The sequence below is a fragment of the Pleurodeles waltl genome, chromosome 1_2 (assembly GCF_031143425.1).
Source record: "Pleurodeles waltl isolate 20211129_DDA chromosome 1_2, aPleWal1.hap1.20221129, whole genome shotgun sequence".
In the NCBI taxonomy this organism is placed as follows: domain Eukaryota; kingdom Metazoa; phylum Chordata; class Amphibia; order Caudata; family Salamandridae; genus Pleurodeles; species Pleurodeles waltl.
Genome location: NC_090437.1, coordinates 1,237,010,701 through 1,237,021,653, shown reverse-complemented (window position 1 = coordinate 1,237,021,653; position 10,953 = coordinate 1,237,010,701). Strand labels below are relative to the sequence as shown.

General features: G+C 42.1%; 1 protein-coding gene across 1 annotated transcript in view; it reads right to left on the bottom strand.

Moving 5' to 3' along the window:
- Nucleotides 1-4,984: 4,984 nt before the first annotated feature.
- The window catches only part of LOC138250107 (alpha-1-antitrypsin-like), a 43,113-nt gene continuing 37,144 nt past the window's right edge, over nucleotides 4,985-10,953 (bottom strand). Inside the window, exon 5 of the mRNA XM_069204552.1 lies at nucleotides 4,985-5,243. Within this exon, the coding sequence (XP_069060653.1) occupies nucleotides 5,052-5,243 (192 nt within the window). The 3' untranslated portion in view covers nucleotides 4,985-5,051. The remainder of the gene's footprint in view (nucleotides 5,244-10,953) is intronic.

Genomic DNA, 10,953 nt, shown 5'->3' with positions numbered 1-10,953 from the left:
TAAAATGTTGGCATGTATGATTGAGCTGTGCTAGAGTTTAAATGTTGTGGAAGTACTGCAAGTGGGAGGCTGTAGAGAAATCACATGCTACACTGGAACCTAGTTACTTTCTTCTTTTCTAGTATTTTCAATATTTTATCTTGTGAAAGAACAACAAATGTAACTGTCCCACAGCCTAGCCGTTACACACTATATTAAAGTTCCCCGATCTTCACATGCTGCAATTTTGCTAAGTGTGGATGATGGGCTACATTTTGTCAGTCTATTATAGGATGCTGTCAGGGCCGCCCTTTCCTCAGGATCTGCAGGTCGCTGAACAAGAGGCCCACCTCCAGGCAGCACCAACTCAGAATGCCGTGATGGCGCTGAGTTTTGAAAATGCCAGGCGAGGGCAATGGAGAATAGGAAGAGATTAGGAAGAGAACCGGTAGGAGGGAGATCTGAAAGGCAAGGGTTAACGTAATACAGTACAAATACAACTATATGAATGTAACAGTTATTACACAGTAGAGCAGATAATCTTGGCATCAGCAATATTGTCGAGTGAAGAGAGCGAGTTTTCACAAAGTTCGCTTCCAACTTTCACAGCCCAATATGACAAGGAGCTCAAAAATCACAACCAAAACTCACTCGATATCATAGAAGTTAAACTATCGCAATTCCACACCGAAAGAGAAACCTAGTAACAAGATCCTGCTATCTAAACAAGTCCTACAAAACTAATCCAAAACTCAAGCAGAATTTCTGTCCCTTCTAACTGAGTGTTTTCAATAGAGAAACGCTAACTGAGACGTCCTCCCCTCCCTGAGAACAGTATTGGAATGATCATCAAAGTCTTTAAAACAGGGAACAGCAGTAAACACGAATACAATGTTTCAAGTCTTTCTTTAGATGCCAATAAAAGCGGGCGCAGATGTGCAGGGCCAAACGTTTGTGAGTCTGACCTTTCGCCTTCGCTTCCAGGAATAATTGCAACAGAATTCTCTGTTGCGGTGAAGCGTCCGGTTCCAGGTTGCCAAGGGATACAATAGTATCCAGATACGAGCGAGCCGCTCGGAGGAACACACTCACCGTAATGAGTACGACCTACTCGTTTAAAGGGGCTGAGATCAAAGGGAGCACTGGGGAGATTAGCTCTTCCTCGCAGGAAGCCTCCAGAATAGTTAGCGAGCTCAGAAGGGTGTGGCTGGTATTTATAGAGCAGACACACCCCAAGATGGCCGCCGCCAGTGCAAAGCTGGGAATGGTAGTACAGTCATAAACCCCAGTTTCCGCAGAGTACATGGCAGTGGTAGTTGCAGCGTAACCACCAACGACCAGTGCCTGCAGCCCAATGTGCTTTACCACATGGGGGTGCAGAGAGCGAGCTTTTGCACAGGAATTGACTATTAGCAGAGGTGTAACATGAGATCTGCGGATGGCTGGAGTGGAGACACTGGTGGAGGCGGGCCCTGGACCGCGCGCCTGACAGATGCTTATTGGCAGTTCTGTAAAAAAACGCCATACCAGAAAACTAAAACAAAATTTTTAAAAATATCAAACGTTGCACTTTCAGTGATTTTTGGAGTGTAGGTGATTCCTAGCATGTTAAAAAAACAAGACTTTCCTTTCTTTGAACAGTGTAATAAGGGAAATTTGCAGCATGAGACCAAATGAAGGGGAAAGGAAGAATCCTATAGTAAGCAAAAGAACAAGGAAAAGAAAATAACGGAGTTGGTGACAATGAAATTAGAGTTACGGACGGATCCCTGTAATTAACAAAAACACAAAAGGAGGGCCCTCTTCAGATTAAAAGCTTTGACCAAGTGTTTAAAAATGTAATGTAACGTCACTTCCGCTATCCCAGTCTGGAAAAGTCACCATAAAGAGAAGTGGAAGATGTCTCCACATTCTTACAATGTCACTCATGCTTTATTTCCCTGGTAGTGTTTTACCCCTTCTGCTTGCTTGTAATAACTTGTGCAGAGCTGTTAAGATGGCACAGCAATTGTTTGCTTTCCTAAAGACTCTGGCACCCTCAAGGTTTGGACCGCATGATTAAAAGACTATAAATAACAGGTCATGTCCTCGGGGTGTGCCACCAGGTCATAGAACTGTCTTAATGCCCTATTACATGGAGCAATGTTTATAAAAATATCCCTTTTTTGCTTTAGTGGTAAAACAACGCTATGGTGAGGCAAATGCCAAAGATCCTGGTAGTTATGTGCTGTGCTCGCATGAATGGTCAATTTCTTGGCACACTTATCCTTGGCTGCAGCGCACAGAGACCTTACACTGCCACACACAGTGGAAAAAAAATAGAGGGAACATTGCATGGGACACATTACCAACACATAGTAACACAAAGCAGTGACTTGTACTGCCTTATTTTGCTCTAGATTTACTAAGTCACAGAGAGCCATGCAAAGGTGGCTTTGTCTGACTTTGCAAATCTGACTAAGGGCCTACATTGCCTTGCGTCGCCTTGCATGATGCAAGGGCCACGCAAGCCCTTAAAAAATCTGGACCTAGATATTTAACAAGCACAGCTCCTGAAGGAAATATTGATCTAACACTGTTTTGAACTCTATTTAAGGTTTGATAATTTATTGCATAAATGACTCCAGAGACAGTATGTTTTTTACCACCTGAATACTAGTACAAAAAAGCATAATTTCTAGTAAATGTGGATGATTTCACTGATATACTTTATACCTTGCATGTTGCAAAAGTACATCTCCATTAGCACTACAGAGGTGATCAATAAATGGGTTAATTGGATCTAGGTGTAGCTTGCTGACACCTTCCAGTATGAATAGCACATAACAAACTGTTATATTATTTTGAGATGTCACGACTGATGTCATCAATTATGCTATTTAGCATGACATGGGTTATGTAAACCATTAGCAGTGCATGGTGTAGGCACAAGTTCTAGTTAGCTCACTGAGCTATAACTGGCAAATTTCAGTTTCTTTTGTTTTTTAAGCACTAGTTTTTTAGTCATGTTAACACCTAACTATAGCATTACTTTAACCTCCGTTTTTCCAGTGAATATATATGTGTGTGTGTGTGTGTGTGTGTTGTCTGTGTGCATGCATATGCCATTGTGTCTCTGGGTCTGTATAACCATTTGCTTGGAGGTGAATCTCACTATTTGGGCGTGGGATGAGTGCCTCAGTGGGGGCATTTCACTGTGCATCTCCTTGTGTGTGCATATGTCTATGTGTTTGTTTTTGTTATTTGAAGGACCAGAGAGAGTTAACTCTAAGAATAACTAGAGGTGTGACTCCTAGCCTATCTAGTCATACCCTAATTATAGTTAGGTCAGAGTTTCTATAGGAAAGCTGCTTAGCTTTCACTAATATCTTTGGCATCCTTTAACGAAAATGCACTAAACTATAAAAAAAATAAAAAAACACCAGTTCATCCATCTCACCTATTATTGGAAGGTTTTGGACTGCTTAGTTAAGCGAGGGGCAACGAAAAATGGGAGAGAGTTTTGAGTACGAGAGAAGCAGATAGGATTCTACACCACCAAACACGTTTTGGCTTTTCTTCTATTCATGTTTGTTTTTAGCTAATTTTTCACCTGTTTGAGTATTGTCTTTCTCTATGGAATATGTGATATACACTGTGGACTGCTCTTCCTTCTGCTGTGAGAAACTGGGGATCTGAGATTCCAAAATCACTATTACAAGGAGGACTGATGCTGGCTTCTTGTAGAAGAAATTGAAACTAAGAACACAATTGAGCACAATCACCACATCGGACATGCTTCACTAACTCAAGGACCTGTGGATTTATTTCACTAACTGCACCTTATAAATTTTATATAAAAATGTGTGAAATTATGATTGAAGGAAATGGTTGTAAAATAATACAATGCTTTGTAGAAATTAGGCACGTGCCTATTTTCAGACAAATAATATTTTCTGGCATATCCTTAAAATAAAAGTGAATGTTCCTCTTGAAAAATGATTGTTTTAAAGAAATAGAAAGCTACACGCACTGTTGTAGTCTCTACCTCTGAGTGTTAAACATAGAGTAAGTACAAATGCTGATTCAACTTTCATAACAAATCCCCTGAAAAGAGTGTAGGCATCTTCACACAAATACTGCTTACAGGCTCCGACTTAGTAATATTGTGGGAGGTGTCAGTCACCTCAGTAACCTGCAACACAAGTCCAGACCGAGAGCTGTGGGGCTTTTGCAGAGCTCATGGTGACAACAATAGAAATCAGAATAAAAAAGGCAAAGCATGACAAATTAGCATGCTTAGTCAGGAAAGTGTATACAGCAAATGTGATAAGTTTGAAGAACAGAATATGCAATATAGAATATGGAACTGATGGTGTAAGTTAGAGGAGGGTGGAAAAGCTTGGATCAAGAGTGGAATTGAAAAAGGAAAATGATGAAGGTGATGCTGATATGCAGATGTCTACATTTGAAGGTGGATTGGACAAGAGGGCTGATGAGGGATGGATCAGGAGAGCTGTTGCATTGGCATCACTTAAAGAATGTGTCAAGCTAGCGGAGCAGAGCTGGTATCGACAGTGGAAGATGTGATCGAGGGCAAACAAGGAACATGGGAACCCTGATGAGATACAGAATTTGAGTTTTGGAGGAAGTTGTATGTTCCTCCGTCTTTGGTAGTTTGTAGAATTGTGTATTTATGCTGTGTGACGGATTCCATGTATGCACGAAAGAGCGTTGTGGGTCACAAATGAGTGAGTGTAGTGATGTGGATCTCTCGGAGTTGGAAAGTTGTTGCTTGCAGACTAGAGACTCAAGCATGACAATGCCTTAACAGAATGAAACTGTTTCCTCATTTGTGTGGTTGTTAAATGGGAAAGAAAATACGAACCGAAGTAGTGAAAGCACTGATTACCTGGACATACTGTTCATACTGATGCTGTACAAATTAAAAATATGTCTTCAGAAAATTGTGTAACATTAACTTCCACAATTCTGCTGAAGGCGACAACTTTGCAAGTGGAGAAGGCAAGGGGCAAAGGCAATTTTATTTGTCACATTTAAAAGTACAATCAGGATGTAAAAAGAACATGAAACTACTTTTTAGTTGGGTCCACAATTTTCCCCATGAAGAGGGTGCTTCTGGTTTCCTTGTCATATATCACGATCAGGAAGGGTTTGTCAGCTTTGATTTCTGGGGGGATGGACATCGGCACAGCCTCCACAGCAGTTGCGCCTGCAGCTTCTGTCCCCTTCTCATCAACGCTTAATACTGCCTGGTGCAAAGCCTAAAAGGTAAATGTAAACAGATTAGAAAGACAGAAGGAAGACTGGTACTGATGAAGCTGAAATGAAGGTTTTACATTTATTTGACGCGTAAACGTAGTGCTGCAATAATCAAGAGTGACTTTAACCGAACTAATAAAGATTGTACGGGGACAAAATGTGCCCTCAGAGTAGTTTGCCAACATTTATAAGCGTGCTTTACATAACGTGATGTATTAGAATTGCACTAATCCGACATAATCATAAACGTGTGCTATGATTTGCTTGTTTGAAATGTTTTAGCTTAGCATTACTTTAGTGCAGGCTTCGGCCTAGTTGCCTGGTCTCACGGTTTAGATGCTCGTATTTTTCCAATGTGCTATTAAACGTGTATTTCTGCTTGAAGCTGTACTTTTCCACTGAGATCGTTCACATGCTTATCTTAAGGTTTCGTGCCAGCCTGGCATTTTTCTCTTTGCTCCAAGGTCAATCTGCAGGTGCGGACAATGGAGGCTCTGAAAGTGAGTTAATTGGTATAAAATGTTGCAACTTGCGTACCCGTCTCCAAGGATAATGTATGCTTAAGTAAAAGCTTGAGAACTGTTGTTTTTGATTGGACAATTTGAAGCTAACCTATGAACCCTCCAATGGAAGACCCTACTGGATTTGAACTGTTGTCTATTTAAACCAGGTGCACGAGAAGAAGGTAGCCTTTTGCAGCCATTACAGCCATTATTGCCGTTACCCGCCATTTTGCAGCTATTATGGCCCACCTTGCTGCGACGCCATTTTGAGAGACTTTGATGCTTTCTCTAATCGAGAGAAAGAGACTTAAATGATTCTTACCCTAGAGACTTTGACTTTGATTTGTCCCTTTGCATGAAGTAGTAGTTTATCTTCCCGTCGTGAGGCAAATTGCCCCGTCCACCCCTGCCCCTTTGCCCCGTCCCATGCTGATCGAGAAACGGTACCTGTGAGACGAAGACTTCCTTGAATGCTGATTGTAATTGGTAAATATGAAAGGAAATTGTACAATTGCATTGTGTTTCTTTTAGGTAACCAACTGCTGATTTTTTATAAGAGCCCTAGTTAGGAGTTTTTTCTAAATTAATGTTGCTAAATTGTTTTTGCATGAAGTCCCACATGCCGATGCTAATTTGAGGTTAGATGAGGATTCCTTTTGTCGCACGATGCAATTTGAGACCTTGTTATGCTGACTAAATGTATGCAATTAGCTCATTACAGATTATAGTTCTAGTGATTTGCATTGCTATCATCGAATGCCTTGTTATTCAAATGCTACATAGATTGAATCTTTTCCGCCGTTATGGACAGCTATTAATGTTCATTTATGTTTATCATTTGGTGTTGAGACACATCTATATTGTGCTAGCTTTGTTAATATAGGGAAATAAATTCACTAACTTTGAATAACCTGGTGTGGTTATTCCTGACTGAAAGGTCAGGGTTCGCCGAAAATGTATTTTGGATTAATTGTTAAGTGTTATGTTGATCAGGGCATTGCTTATGTTCGTTATTGATTATTGGTCTGATTAAATTTGACTGATTAAGGGTAGAGAGGGTCCCACTTAGCCAAAAGATTCATCGGCCAAAAGAGCGTCCAAAGTACCGGTAAATTACTAGTACGGAACGCTCTATCAGTACCATATTACAACAAGCATTTACAATGCAACGGGTCTCGCGTTTGCTCATGTTAGAGCTGATCGCGTTGTAAACTCCTAACCCGACTTTTCACCTATCGGGCAAAAGTGCATTTATGTACATAACTTGAAAAAGTGAAATTAACTATGTAAAGCACTCGACTTCTGCCAAACGAGATCGCGCTCGTAAATTAGAGAAAAAGAAGTCCACGAGCCCGATGGAAAACAGCGAGCCTCGCATGTTTTCTGTACTTGGTCTCTGCGCTCGAGGAGGGCTAGCCACCGGAAAAGGCATGACGTATGCGTGCCTTAGACTAATGAAAGCAAGCAGATTTTATTAGGCAAGCCCACGAACCAATAAAAAACACTGACGTGAAGTTGACAGGGATCTGAGCCCTTTCCTAAATACTAAAGCGTCTCGCTGCGATATGCATGCGCGAGCGCATGCAACGCAGGCTCGACCCTAAAAAGATCGCTGTATGCGGTGTTTATTTAACAGATAATTAGGTGCCAGGGACCAAGATAATTCTCAGGAGGTCCCTGTAGCTTGCCTCACCCACAGTTTGTGTCAACGCTACCAGATGCCAGTACCAACGCTAACAACTAACCATAATACTCCAACAGATGTGACAGTTTGCACTTTTGCAGGTCACTCAAATCTGCAGGATTGGACTAGATGTGCTGGTAGTATTGTCAAATTATTTATTGAATTGTGAAATAATCTGTGAACCATTTCTGTTTAAAACTAGGCAGACATTGCCATTGGACTTTCAAAAATATGTGTCAGTATTAAGAGATAAGTGTTGGTGCCAAGGACCGGAAAACACCTTCACAAATTAAGCGATTGCCGTGTCATACATTACACAGCATTTAAGAAAATAGAACCATATTTATGGCCAAGTCATGCAGCGCAGCATGTCGCCTTGCTGCACAGCTCTGTATGACAGGGAAAGGGCAAGAATGGGCCGTGCTTAAGGCATATGTGGCATTCCTTACTTTTTCCCCTGCACAGGCCCACAATAAGCTGCCTAGCACCAATGCATGTACACTTGCACAGTTGGGGCATGGCTGTCTGCATTTCATGCAAGATTGTTTTCGTGCATGAAGGAACCACCACTTCCCTCAGCTTCTATATAGTTATATGCAGGGTTGGCGCATAGCCCTCCTGTTCCCCAGAGACCACCACCCCCCAGTGCAAAACAGAAAAGAATTGAAAGGGAGTCAGTTTCCGACTACCATTAGCCACGGGGACCACCACCCCCTGGGGCTATCTTCACTTTAGAGGGGGGGCCCCCCTCATGGAGCCTCTGGTGGCCCTGAAGACCCCCACTCACCTTTGGTCCCAGATAGACTTTAAAAGGCTTTTTTTTAAAATAATAAATTTAAACAAAGATACAAATACATATAGGCACCGTGGGAGAACCCAGGAGGGTTCCCCCCCACCCCACAGTGCCAGATAGCACTTAAAGGGGGGGAAAAAAGCTTGGAAAACGAAATAATTATAGCTCAGCGTGAATGTCAATGACTTTTACACTGAGGACTGGGAGTTCAAGGCCAACTCGTCTCATTTTCCTATTTTTTCTTTTTAATTTTCAAATGTTTAATTAAAAAATTAAAGTTGGTTTTATTACTTAAAATTAAAAAATACATTTTCATTTTTGAATTAATGGCATTTTAAGTTATCATAAAGTCTCTCTCTCTCTCTCTTTCAATCTCTTTATGCCACTCATACACCCACTGAGACATTTACGCACCCTCTCACATACCCACTTAGACATTCACGCACCCACTTACAGACCCACTGAGACCCTCTTGCACCTACTCACAGCCCCAGTCAGACACTCATGCATTCACTTACACACCCACTCACAGGCCCACTCAGACACTCACGCATCCCCTCACAGACCCACTCACACCCTCATGCACCCACTCACAGACTTGTGCACACATTGCACCCCATCTAAACACTGATGTATGCACTCTCACACCCAAACAGACAATCTAACAGCCACTCTCTCCCTAGAAACCCCCCCTCACATCTATTCTCACTCCCTGAGAGACCGCGGCCAACTCGAGCCACACACGGCCAGAGGCCCATTTATAACATGGGGTTTAGTGGTTAGGGGGAGTTGGCTGCAGGGTCTAGCTGCAGGCCAGGTTTTGCGGGCAACCTCCTTTGTGCATGGGTGAAGGCCGTGCATGGTGCAGGCTCAGTGGTGACTGGCGGTGGTTGGATTAACGTATAATAATGACAATTACTATACGTTAAAAAAACATAGAAATTCACTGAAAAAAAACAAAGGTTACAGGGAAACTATAGTTAGGAAATAGATTAAAAAACCCCATAGAAATTCACTGAAAAAACCCAAAGGTGATAGGGATGTTATAGTTAGGCTCACATTTCAAGAATTCAATTCAAGGGACCGCCATACTCGTAATCAGGCTCTTAGTCTCCCACACTTTGCTGTTCTGCTGTCCTAAACCTGCAGTCCTATTACCAGTGTCAGAATCACATAACAATCTTTTGTTTAGCAAAAATAAACTCCTTCTTAGGTGTAAGTAAAGAAGTATGCCAAGCAGAAATTTGGCTTGAAAAACCTCCAATGATGTAAAGAGATTTGAGGGCATATTTATACTTGCTTTGCACTGAATTAGCGTCATTTTTTTGCGATAATTCAGCACAAACTTAAATCCATTTTTATATTTTGATGCTAGACCCATCTAGCGCCAAAATATTGGAGTTAAAGTAATTTTTTGGATGCGTGAAATCACCTTGCATCAATGAGATGCATGGTAGGCTTTCCTGTCCATTAAAATGACTCTAAGGCCCTAGCACCTTATCTATCCTCGCATACAAAAAAGGTGCATGGCGGGAGGCGGGCCTAAATAATGGCGCTAAGCCTCCTTAGCGCCATTGTTTAGCTTCTTGTTCAGGGCAGGCATTAGGGGACCTGTGGACCCATTTTCAAGGTCAAACACCATTGAAAGAGCCCACATGTGCCATATCCAAGCTCCATGAATACCCCCTCCCACACCAGAGGGACACTACAGGATGGAGGTGACCTCATCCCAGGTAAGTAGGGTAAGTAGAGGTAAGTATTTAAAATATTTATTAAAAGTTTATTGGGGGCACTGAAATGGGCCCCTTTACATGGCACTCGGTGCAATGGCCATGCCCAGGGGACCCTTGGACCCTTGTCCCCTGTGCTGGCCATTGGGTTGGTGGGCATGACTCCTGTGTTTTACAAGACAAGAGTCATAAGGTATGGATGGTTTGTGTCAGGAAATGACACTAGGCTGTTTAGAGGCATTTCTTTGCCTCTAACCAGACTAACATCATTTTTTGGTGCAAAACCCCGTTTCCCCATATCGCCACCCCCACCTGGCTAAGATCATTTTCCCAGACGTTAGCCAACCCTTTGCGCCAGCTTGCGGGATTCCATAAATTTGGCGCCCGACTGGCACTCTGGAAGGCCACAAGCCGGCGCTATACTTTTTGACACAAAACTGTGTTTGCACAGTTTTGCATCAAAAAGTATAAATATGGGCCTTGGTGTGGCAGTGAATACCATCCTTCAGGTTCTGAATAAGGCCCTACATCTTCTATAAATCACTTTCTAAATAGTATTGAAGTTGTCGCTTTTAAAACAACTGAAATTATGACCCTAACTAAAATTGTGTGCTAAAGGGATGTTGTACAAAGGATTAATGATAAATTGTTAGGCCTGTTCTTCTACAAATTCCTTTCAGCCATTATTACTTACTCTATTATTTATCCACTTCATTAAGAATATGTGTTAATCTGTGTCTTAGCCATACAGGGCTAAAGCTAGCAAAAAGAAATGCAGGTAGGGTAGTTGTCAGACTCCTTTGAGGGGCAGGCATGGAATATTGAGCCTCAGCCATGGGAGTTCGGTATTTTGCCTCTGATGTCCTAGGCCTGTCCTACTATGGCTCTGCAAACTGGGTCAAGTGCAGTCTTTTTCCAATTTAACTCAGGGTAGCAAGGGTGAGCTGTCACAGGCTTCTGAGGGAGGTAGTGTGGCGGTGCTTGTGCTCAAAGTTCAACAAT